The following is a 12,511-nucleotide window of genomic DNA, read 5'->3' on the forward strand; positions in this document are numbered from 1 at the left end:
CGCAGCTCAGGCAAGTGGTGAGGAGTAAAAATGTTTTCTTATGGATATTTAGCTCCTTTAACTGTACATGTCCAAGGGAAAGAGTGTAGCGAAAAATAACATGTCAGGACCTCCTCTTATTTATGAGCCCATGAGGATGGCAGGGGTCAGTGGTACTGAGTCTAGACTTTCAGTTGTAGTGGTTGTAGTTGCAGCTCTGTATTTTACTCTTTTTACAGGGTCTCTCTCAACACTATATGTTAATGTGTCTTGATACTCTCTGACAGTTTATTAGGTACAACTAGCTAAAACCAATGCAGCCTAATGTGATAGCCCGGCAATAAATTCCCACTTCATTAAGGATATAATGTTTCGATGTCACTGAAATTATTTTAGGGAGGTGTTAAGTCAACTTTATGGTCATTTTAGAGGCTGCTGTTTGTGGTGTTTTTTTCTTTCAACCAACCTGTCAATGAAATAATATGGCTACCAAGCTATAAATAAGGCATCTTTTTTATATGGATTTACTTTGCACTCATTTAAATATGTGGATACCCTGGACCATTATTGGATGATATTGGAAGAGGTTATTCATTTATTCATTTATTTCAGTTTTTAAAAAAATGTCTTTGATTGAAAATGAAATCATTGGAAAAAAAAGAAAGGTTTTTTTTAATGGTGTTTAACACTTTAACACAAAGTTCTTTTTTTTCAAAAAGGTGTGTATTGGAAAATCTGAAAAAAAAAAACCCCACACAGATTAAATTGAAGAAACACTTATCAATACATAAAAATGTATGAAAAATACTTTTTGTAAACTTAAGAACTCAGCTTAAAGTTAAGTGTGTGTTTTTGCTTATTTGTGTGCAGGTTACGTGCAGAGCCTGATCAGGCGTGTGGTGAACAACGTGAACATCGTAGTGAACAACCTCATCCTCAAATACGTGGAAGATGACATCGTATTGTCGGTCAACATTACCTCAGCCGAGTGCTACACCGTGGACGATATGTGGGAGAGGGCCTTCATGGACATCACTGGTGAGCAATGGCTGCTTACATTCCTTGGTAGTGGGATTAACTAGTAAATCCACTAAGACAAGAACCTATATACTACAGTAAGTGTTCAATTTTGTTAGTTCAAACAAAGGTCAAACAGACATCTCAGACACGTTTAAACATGGCAATTTGTTTAAATGTCCAGCGTCAGCAGCCTGGGTATAGTCCCTCATTCAGACTCTTCATAACCTCCACGGTGTAACTGGAGCATGTGTAGGTCAAGTGCAGAAAATAAGTTCACATTTAAAAATACAAACAATTATGGACCCTATGCTTATTCTGTTGGGTTTATATCCAGAGAACGATAACTACAATAAATATGAACAGGCATTCACAGACCTCAGCTTGCTTAATGCCAAGAAATGTATTGCATTATTATGGAAAAGATCTAATAAGTACTCAATGCTTAAGACAGATGTTATCAAGCCTACTATCATAAAGGAAAACTTAGGCCAAACAGCATGTATTTAAATATATACTGTATGGGGGGCCCTTCATTGAATATGAATCTGTTTTCAGATTTTGTTTCTCTGTTTCTTTCCTATTTTCTCCCAAATAGCAGTAATTTTTCATTATACCATTCAATAAGACTCAACTTTGTGGTGTTTACCATTTCTTTAAATAACAGAAGACATGTGTTGGTTGTTGTTCTTTATGTGTTTGTTTTGTTTTGTGTTGCGCTTTCATTGTAATAATGCAGCAAACATATTAACACTGAGAATATTACTTGTGAAGATTTATCCTTAGCATTTGTTACCTACCTGGTTCCTAAGACTTGTGCAACTTATTACTTGAGGTTTTATAAGAGCACAATTAATGTCTGTAAAATTTTAAAAACTTTTCTATATTATAAAAGTGTATAGACCAACCATTATTCTCTGAAGTGAATGCAACATGTAAAACTATATTCTTTTATTTCAGAGAGAACAGTTAAAATGAAAAACTTGTCAGACTGACAAGGAGATTATTGTTATCTATATTTTAAAGAATAGAACAGAAACTGTCACAAATAGACTCTTCAGCTATGTACACACAATTATTAATTTGTACTGTTTGTTTCAAGTCATCAACCTGATTATCTGCAGATATCAGACTATCTAACATTAGCTCTCTGTCAGGGTCGGGGGCCTGAACAAAGCTGATTCCTCGACCTCCACTGCTTCACATCTTGTAGTCAGAGATAAAAATCTGTTCCACTAACACAAACCAAAAGCTCAGATAAGTTTTTTTTTTTGTGTGTGTATCCCTTTTGTAGATGCAATCTTTAAATCCACCACAAGTCAGAATCAAGTAAACTGTGGTAGATGTGTATAGACTGTAACTGTTCACAGTTTATGACTCAGTGAGGCTCATATATCCAACTCCATCTCTGTTAGCTTTTAACGATTGATAAGAAGAATTGATATTGGATAATTCAAATAAGGATGATGATTAATTATAGTATCTATTTTCCATTTCTATCCATTTCATTGACAAGCTTTTTGCTCAGTAGAAACTCTCAGCTTTCTCAACTTACTGCCAGGGAATTACAGCTATTTTAAACTTGAACTGCCATTATGACTTTGAAGAGAGAGAACCCGGTTCTTTATAGGCTCACACAAGCCTGTATCAACAAAGTCAGTTTCAGTCGTTGTTATCACTGTGGAATTTATTGTAAGTCCAATATGTGAAGCAAGAAGTGGCTGGATTAATAGTTACTGACAGTTCAGGGAACAAAATAATTCTGGGAATGATGAGTCCCTGTTATCAGTCTGTGAGGGGTGAGTGACTCAATCCAACTCATCCAACACACACACACACACAGACACACACACCCACCACTTGTACCTCTTGTAAGTGCCATATTTCACAAGGGCTTTGTCATGTCTGCTGTCATCTCCTCTGATGATTTGTCATCATCTTTGATATATAACTTAATTAGTTTCTGTTTGTTGTTTTTTTTGTGGTTCGTGTGTTTTTCGTTATCCATGTTTTCCATTTTTGTACAAAGATAAAGTACTAAAGGTGTTTTCTTTGTTACATTTTTATCTATAAATAAGAGAACTATATAACTGTCAGTTAACCTCATCTGTCCCACACACTGAAACTCACATCTCATTGTTTTTGTTCGTCATATGGAGATATGTAAAACATCCCATTGTTCAAGCAGTGAGAGAAAGACAAATTTGGGAATTATACATTAAATTACTTTTTTTTCTTCCTCCGTGCAGCTCCGGAGCTGGTCCTAAGGAAGGTGATCAACTTTGCAGACTGCACCGTGTGCTTGGACAAAAGAAACGCTAGCGGCAAGATCGAGTTTTACCAGGACCCGCTGCTGTACAAGTGCTCCTTCAGGACACGCCTTCACTTCACCTACGATAACATCAACTCCAAGATCCCGTCTGTCATTAAAGTGAGTAGGATGCATGATATTGGATTTTTTTGCTGAAGCTCTGCTGATATTTTCAAACTCATTGTGACTGATGGCTAATATATACAACTTTTATCCATTGAAAAGATGAACATCAAGTCTTTCCCGCTCTAAAATGAACCTGTGATAACAAATTTGTACATGCAGACTTCACCACTGCAGACAGCAGTTTGTTTCAGGCTCTTCACTACAGCAGACATGTTGAAGCTGTACACATGTTGAACTGATTGTAAACATTTAATATGGTCACGCACATGTAGTTAAAGCGACACACTGGCATAATTTTTCATGTCTGCAGATGACAACTATAGACTTTTTAAAAGTTATTTATCAGCCAGTGTTGTGCACCCATAATATTTATCTAAAGCTCAAGATCAAGGAGTCTTGTATAAAGGTTATTTTAATGTAATTTTGCATTTGTCCAAGCATGTCACACATGCTAATGATGAAAAAGTTCAAACATGTACTAGCATCTGATAACTGGGAATCAAGGAAAACAGTATGCTCTGCCCATGTTGAGCAATGCTACCGATGTTTGTTCAAAACCTAGTCACTCATGTTGATGTTGAACACCAGATCTAGACAACTAATAATAACAAGAGTTTTCCAAAGAAAAAGAAAAAAGTGCTCCTCTGGCAGCCGGTCAGTCACAGTCTATCTTCTACTCTTTGTCAGTGGAGCAGTGGAAGATGTTATTGAAAATCACAGATTAGAGTCTTGGCTGTCTCGTTTCTTAATGTGGTAGAGATTTGTTTATGTAACACATCAAACTATTTTTCATGGAAAAACTAATATAAATCGGTTGCAGGTGCATTTTTTAACTTCTGGTAAAAATAATAATAAGAAGTCTTTGTAAACCTTTGTTGGTTCTATCCAGAAAATCTACTGTGGCGGCTCTCTGTGGTTTTTCTCTCCCTCTGTGTGTGTGTGTGTGTGTGTGTGAGTGTATTGCATTTGTCAGTTGTCCTCCATAAAGTGACATCGTGGTGAATGTAATTCAGTCCCATTTATCTGTTAAACCAATTTTCTCATCAGGCTGAATTAAAGTAGAAGTGGCTCAGACACAGAGCTGGTTTCAGTGACCTTCACTTAAGGTTTTCATGGTGTCTCATCAACACAGTCACACATGCAAGACTTGCCACGTTTAGATTAACTGTATCTGTTACAGCATTTAAAGAAATAACATAGATAAAGTCGACCCTCGCCTGTCAATCTTGCATTATTTGTAATATCTTGACATTATACAAACCCAGCTTCCAGATTAATCCATACCAGTTCTTATGGGGCCTTGGGCAGCTCTGCCCTTTATTTGTTAAATCTTCCTATTCACATTATGTAAGCGGCCACCACAAGCGGTCGGGCCTGCAGCCCATTTCACATTTAAACATATAATTTCACAAATCAAATTTCAGATTTTAAACCTTCTCCTACGCTTTTCTTCCCCCAATGTTTTCTCAGATCCAGACCATGGTGGAGAGCCTAAAGTTGTCCATCACCGATCAGCAGCTACCGATGTTCATCCGCATCTTACAGCTGATCATCGCCCTCTACTACGGCGAGATCGGAGGACACAAGGAGGGCGAGGGAGAAGACGGCAGCGGCCATGTCAGGGAGGCTAATGCAAGTTTACCAGGTGAGTGACACTAACCTTTAGATTGTTATGTCTCTGTTTTGTTATGTTTTTTTGCTTTCTAAAAAAAATAGAAACATCTGCTTTGCTTCATTTTATTTTTGCTGATGGTATTTCATTTGTTTTGAAAGGATCTGAGCTGAGTTTGTTTAAAGCTGCTCTCAGTAGAATATGACATTGTTGACTGGCACTTGCTAGTATATTAATGAAGATAAATTAGGTTGTTTTCCTTTATTTATGCCTGTTTTTTATTTATATGTTCACTTACAAATAGTGAATGAGGCAGTTGTTATGACTTATGAGTGAGGGTGCTACTTTGTGCTAATATACTGTGTTGTAGGTATCCAACCATGCACCAGGTAAGAGCAGGGACAAAAAGTTAATCAACATGATAGTGTCAATATTTCAGATTTATTAAATTGAGTTTAAAAATCAAATATTGAGGTATCTTTCATGTGTCTGTATGGTTCAGTCATATTTCTCAGACGAGGCTCTGAAGTGGTTAATAATCCATCATACTTAAGCGCAAAAAGCTTTTGAAGTTTTCCTTCCGATGCGCTGCATGTTGCCCTGTTGTGTTCAGGGGCTATGTCTGTCCATATGCTGCTGTTGTTCCTAAATGGGACATTTAACATCACTTTGACCATGGTGTGCGCTCCTCCCGCTCTTTCCACAAACAAAAGCCAGAGCGTGTAACTCAACACAGACTGTTGTCGTCAGGCCTGATCCCCTCCATGTGGATAGAGGCAGGAGAGAGCGGGATGAAGGGGAAGAAACAAGGATGAATCAAACACAGGCCCATCTCTGTCTCTCTGATTGGAGCACCATAGGAAATCACACTCCACACATCCAGGAGCTGAGCAAAAATACACACACACACAACGCAGCTGGCTTCTCTTAAAGGCATACCACATACACTCAACCGAGCACTATGCACAACCACCTGGAGGTTTTCTGTGCATAAAAGTTGAGGTTAAGAGGCCTACACACACACACAAATACACACAATACACACACGCACATTGAATATATATACTTTTTGATACCTGCAGCACAAACTGCACATAATTCCTCATCTCATCTCTCCACAACTGCTCACCCGCATCCCGGGCCAAATAGACCAGGATCAAGTCTCAAGTCCCGCTGGGCTAAATCAGCCTCTGTAGCACCAGGAGCAAATTACGGTGGAGGGGAAGCAGCAGCAGCAGTGGCGGTGGCGGCGGCGGCGGCGGCTGTGGCGGTGGGCAGCAGCAGCAGCAGCAGCAGCAGAGAGAGAGAGAGAGAGGGGGAAGCTCGCAGCAGCAGCAGCAGCCCAACACAAAACAGCCCATTTGCTCACTCCCTCTAACTTTGCTCCCTGTCTGTTGGCCTGGGACTTTTACTGCGAGTTGGCGCGGCTTCCAGTTCGGTGTCCCATGCCAGATGTAAGAGTCAGTGTCATGCTACTGCTATGTGGAGCCTCTGAGAATGAATTAATATCCCATCACAAAAATATACAAGAGGGGGACCAGCTCTTGGAACCTGAGCGCCCCAGATCTTGTTATGCTGGAAGTAATCGACAGAGTGAAGAAGCCGAAGAGGAGGGTGGAGGGGAGTGGAGGGGGGCAGTTGTGTGTGTGTGTGTATGTGTGTATGTTTGTTGGCGTGGGGGTATAAGGGAGGGAGGGGCTTGGGCCTGTTCATGGACATATGGTTTTCAGTGTATTCATTTCACATTTAAGCAATAAAGCTGATTTTTTTGGACAATAGTAGCAGAGTTACTGCTCAAATGATTTATTTACAATAAAAAAAATATAATGCATCTCTCTTAACCGGTACAGACAGCCTTGTACCATTGATGGGCTACAACTACTGCAACATTCATGTATGTACGCACAGTATGTATGTTGAAGCTTATAGCGACTGACTTAACTGACATACATATTTATTTTTAGTTGGTTGTAGTTTGTAGGAAACAATCACTGTCACCCGATTGCTGCAACATGATCCCTGTATTGTACATGGCACTTTATCACACTCACTTTGTCTGATACTTTCCTTTTTTTTTTTTTTTACTCTTGCTGTTGGATCCAGTGAAAGCTCATATTTGTGTGTGCGTCTTTACAAAATAAGTGTACAGTATATGTGTGTGTGTGTGTGTGTGTGTGTTTAGATATGTGGACAAAAGAGGCAAGAGTAATGGATTTAGTCTGGATCCACTCTGCGCCATATTAATAAGCCGTGACTCTGAATTGAAAGCGGTTCTTTCTAGAACATTTCAAAGGGAATATTAATTTTTCCCCCATGTGAAGGTGTTTTTCTTTTTGCCAATTAACAAAGTGGAAAAAGTCTTGTAATGTGTTTATGTTCCCATGATTCACTGTGGCTGCATGTTCTTGTTTGGATCTCTCTCTCTCTCTTGCTCTCTGTTTTCGGTAAGAGCCAATGCCTCATTAATGAAAAAAGCACTAATAGGTGAATGGTGCAGGATAACTTGTGTGTCACCAACCAAAGCAAACTTTCAGTCACGAATAGACGGCTGCTTTTCCTGCCGTCTGATATTCAATGAAGTCACTGAAATCTCAGCAGTTGGAAACATGGATGACTTACATTCTTGAATGCACCAGCTGGTCACGGCAGCGAAAAGCTGTACGGTTTCAACAAGTATGTGAAGAATTATGAACAGAGGACTGAGGCAGGGTGTGTGTGTGTGTGTGTGTGTGCGTGTGCGTGTGTGCGTGTGTGCGTGCGTGCCATGGTTTATCTGAAGATGTTTATGTATTTATTGTGTTAGTGCGGTGGTGTCTATAGGTGTTTGTTGTAGGAGATCTCACGCTTTCTTCAGAGGGTTATTGCTTGTATCTGCTTCATTATAGGCCTGATGTACCCCTCTTATTCTGACCCAGTAAGAAGACAGGGCTTCGTTTTAATCATAATTTCACTTTTTTTAATAGGAGCGTTGTAATTGCAAATAAACAGGCACAATTAGGTGAACAAATAAGCATATCTTTTTTTTTTTATTATAATTTTTTGCTTGGAAGTGATGAGCAAACACATAGTCTCTGACTAGTAAATATATGAGTTGTGTGTTTGCTTTAATGATCACATTGTGTCCTCGCTTTACATTTTAGTTTGTTGTATTTCCGCAACTGTGTGACCAGCTTTGATTATAAATGAAATTCAGCCCGAGTGCGTGCATATGTACACACACATAAACCGAAACACACATGCAAACTCAGCAGATGCATGAAAAAAAAAAAAAAAAAACCCAAGCAGAGTAGCCTTTGCTCAGTAGTCAGGTATAACAGTTCACCTCTCCCTCTATAAACATGGAGGGACATCTACTGGCCTGCGAGGGCACTGCCTTCCCTCAGTCCTCCCGTCGTCGTACTGTCTCAATGTCACTCAGCTGTTCACTAACTTACACTCCCACTCCCTCACTAGCTTAGACACACACCACTGCCTGGAGACTTTGGACTCATGGAAACCAACTTTGACCTTGACATATCCTATTACATAGCGCTTCTGAGCTCTGCACACGGACATATGCACACGACCGATGTTGTTAGTTGTCTATGAAAAATATCCAGTCAGGGCTTGAGTAGTGAAACAGAAAAAGGAGTTCTGGTTTGTGTTTCACACCTGTGTGGTCACAGAGCTTTTTATTCCACAGCAGCAAACATTTTGGCCGCCCCACCCCCACCCCCACTACCATCACTCTCTGGGAATTTTTCAGTCACTTCTTTGGATTAATACTTCAAAGTCTCCTTAAGCCGGTCTGTTTTGATCACTTGATTGGTAATTGTGCTTTTATTTTGATTGCCCTGCAATTCAAATGTAGGCTCCGTCAGGCTGTGACGTGAAGCGAAAGAGCTTAGCTTGTTGAACTGACACCTCAAAGGCTTCGTGGAGTGAAAACAAAAAGGAAAATAGAGAAATGAGAGACAGAATCGGACAGGGAGGGTGTGTGTGTGTCTGTGTCTATGGGGGGATAGGAAGGGGGTCTAAAAAGCCATAACATAGATTTCCAACTGCCAATTTGCAAAGTGAAAGATTTAATTAAAATATGTCATAATTTTCACCGCCTTAGCCTCTGGGATTCCTAAGCTGTGACCTCACGGACAATATTGTTTTCTCACAGAGGACGTGAGGCCACGAGGAATGGGATTGCACATTCTTGTGTATTGACATCAGCTTCCTCTCTCCTAGAGTGTATGGAAACAGACACGATGGGATGAGTTCAGAGGTGGGGATCAGGGACTGGGGTTGGTTTTTGGGGGGGAACCTGTGAACCCAACCCCAGATGGTTTGGCGAAGAAACCTGGAGAAAAAGTAATGGTGAATGAGTTTCACTACTACTTCTGTTTGTCTTTCGTTACTCACGCCATCAACATGCCAGTCAACTGAACATTCATCCGATTGGTCATCCAAATAGTTTCTACATCCAAGTGCTTACTTTTCCCCCGCTTTTGTTCGAAGTTTTCTCTTCCTCCCTCTTGACAGCCTTTGGCTTCTGTTTACCTTCGAGCCCAGGACTTTTCCTGATATCTCCCTTTTGTGCAGGCTTTGTCTCATATTTATACCTGGGGGCCATTGTTAAGCCTCGATCTGCTTTCCCTCCCCTCTACACTATAGCCTCTTCACAAGGTGTGGCCGGCCCGTACCTTACAGTAGCCCGTGCTCCAGTCAACCTCTTGCACTTTGTCTAGGTGCACAAAGTGTGACCAATCACCTTACTTCCTCTGGCTTAGTTTCCACAGTCCTGCAGGCAGCCCATTCTGCACCCCAAGCCAAGCCAAGCCAAGCCAAGCCCATAGCTCGCCTCGTGCTGATCGCTCACAGCTACCTATCCCTCCCTCTGTTGGCTCCGCACAAAAATATGTGACCCAACCCACCTCTTGCTCACTGGATGTATTTGTGAATGTGGCCCTTTGCTTTGCTGTTGGGTCCTGCTCAGACAACCCTGACCACAGCGATCCACTGGGCCCAGTCAAGGCTCACCCCTGTCAGGATGCTGGCTGACAGGCTTTGCCCTCTGGCCTTGTCTGGAATGGACTTCCCCTCCCTCGCTCTTTGTGGAGTTCATGTAGGAGTGAGTTCATGCAGCACTTAGAAATACTTGCACACCTGCATGCTGGAGCATTGGCAGCAACTACTGTGAAACTGCCTCGGTCTGTGCTGTTTTTGTGTGTTCAGTTGACAGCTGAAACAACTTGCTTGTATTAAACTACCCTGAAGGCACGGACAAATTAATTTAGTGTGCTGCATTGGGCACACACACTTCCATTATCAACAGCTTTTCTCTGTGTTTGACCAGTTTTTTTTTTTTTTTTTTGCCCAAAACCTGCATATTTAAACCAATGTATCTGTTGAAGTTAAAGCATACTGAAAGCAACGTATGTAAATTTGACATGTGTACAATGTAGGATATTTGTTTTTTTGCACAAGGCAAACGTCTCTGTTTTTTTATATACTGTATATATATTGTTGTTTATTAAATCTACATTGTGACCACAAAATCTGCCTAATATTTATCTTATCTTCATCTTAATAAGACTTTAAAAGTCGACCTTGACCCGATGTTTGCACACATTTGATTGAAACTACAGTAATATTAACATGTCTTTTCCCATTTTAACTCCCATGCGGCAAAGCAATTTTATTTGTATAGCCCATTTTTACAAACAGTTTGTCTCAAAGGGCTTTACATGGCATCTTAACAACATCCTCTGGCCTTAGACCCTCACATCGACTGAGGAAAAACTCCACAGAAAACCCTTTAACAGGGAAAAACTGGAGAAACCTCAGGGTGAGCAACAGAGGAGGGATCCTGCACCCAGGACGGGCAGACATGCAGTAGATGTTGTTACAGACAAGAAAACAGTTAGAAAACATATAAATGTTAACAAGAAGCTGATGAAAGCAGCTTCTGGTGAACTGAACCCTGTGGTACACCATACATAATGTGTTCACATTTGTTTTTATATTTACATTTATAAAGTTTGGTTTTACATCTGTATAAAAGAAAAACTCTCAATAAAAGTGATAATTAAAATGTATTTTTCTCCCCTTCAGGGATGGATGTGGACATGGACAGCCAACCCTCCAGCCAGTACTCCAGCACAGACCTCTACATGCAGAGTCCTGACGAGGGGGAGGGGTGGGTGTCCTGGGCTTGGTCGTTTGTCCCGGCCATTGTGGGTACAGAGGAGGAAAACGAGGAAGACCTCTACCAGCAAGGAGAGTCAGGAGGGACCCCCAACAGCCCCCAACAGCACACACACAAAGATCCCATTGTCTCCATAGGTTTCTACTGCACCAAAGCTTCTGTCACCTTTAAGGTAAATAAACTGTACATATAAATATTTTATCACTGAACTATTACTAAATGTTATATGAGCCTGGGATGTATTCCAGTATACAACAGGTGAATAATAATTGCATTTTATTTACTATTATTTTCTTGGAAAAAAAGGCTTAATGGCCCAACACAGTCAAATCAATTATTTTCATTTTTCTAACGGCCTTAAAGTTAGAGGTTATCTGCATTTAGCTGAAATTAAATAACTGGTATGAATATGATTTACCCTACATACATACATTATTCAGACAGCAGAGTATGGATGTAAGAAGGTTAATGTCTTTAATGTGTCTAATACACAAAGAGTTATTTCCTTATAAGTCAGAAAAGTCTTTTTTAATGTCGATCTAGAAACTCATCCAGATTTAAGATATATTTGCTGTAACAGTTATTTTTCCTTCCTCTACAAAACAGTTTATTTACTCCTCTTTGTGGTCATTTTTGGTAAGTTTGAGTCTTAAATGACGGCTTGATCCACAGGAAGCTTCAGGGCTCTTTGTCTCTGTGTGCGGTACATGGGAGGGTGGTTTAACCGCTAACTGGTGTCTCGGGTCACGTTAATGTCTTAAACATTATACATGGTATGATGACTATTCAGAAATGGATCCCAAACTTTAATCCTGCCTGCTCACACTCAGAATAGTTGGAATTCATCTGCGTTTCCCCTCAGGTTCAGGCTCTTCAGATCACATTACTGCTTGCGTGTGTGTATATGTGCGTGTATGCATGCGTGCGTATATGTGTGTGTGTGTGTGTGTGCGATTACTTGACAGTGTGTGTGATCAGTGAAATGGGGGGGAGGAGGTATGTCTCAGCACAAACAGACCTTGGTGCTTTTCTAATAATGTTTAAATTGTTCCTGCATTGTTTGAGTTCTTTTAATCAATTAATTGCCTCTCATCTGGAGTAATTGCAGACAGCTGAAAGGATGGTTTTTTAAACGTTCTCCTTGCTTTCCTACAAGGAAGTATTTAGTTTGAGGGAATTTCATGTCTTTGAACAGCCACTGCCTGAACCTGAGTTTGACATGCACGTGAAATCAGAGAGGTATTTTTAGATTGCTGACGCATTACTCCTCAGATCTGTTTGATCAGAG

General features: G+C 40.4%; 2 protein-coding genes across 4 annotated transcripts in view; one reads left to right on the forward strand and one right to left on the reverse strand.

Annotated features, from left to right (window-relative positions):
* Positions 1-12,511, reverse strand: part of atp6v1c1a (ATPase H+ transporting V1 subunit C1a) — a 423,473-nt gene that overhangs the window by 318,480 nt on the left and 92,482 nt on the right. The window lies entirely within an intron of this gene.
* vps13b (vacuolar protein sorting 13 homolog B) overlaps positions 1-12,511 on the forward strand; it is a 349,921-nt gene that overhangs the window by 29,029 nt on the left and 308,381 nt on the right. For all 3 annotated transcript variants that reach the window (XM_085802924.1, XM_085802922.1, XM_085802923.1), the window contains exons 5-8: positions 850-1,017; positions 3,246-3,427; positions 4,904-5,078; positions 11,130-11,395. In XM_085802924.1, coding sequence (XP_085659050.1) covers positions 850-1,017; positions 3,246-3,427; positions 4,904-5,078; positions 11,130-11,395 — 791 coding nt within the window. The remainder of the gene's footprint in view (positions 1-849; positions 1,018-3,245; positions 3,428-4,903; positions 5,079-11,129; positions 11,396-12,511) is intronic.

Source organism: Trachurus japonicus, chromosome 16 (genome assembly GCF_045865225.1).
Source record: "Trachurus japonicus isolate A0001 chromosome 16, Traja_1.0".
Classification (NCBI taxonomy): Eukaryota; Metazoa; Chordata; class Actinopteri; order Carangiformes; family Carangidae; genus Trachurus; species Trachurus japonicus.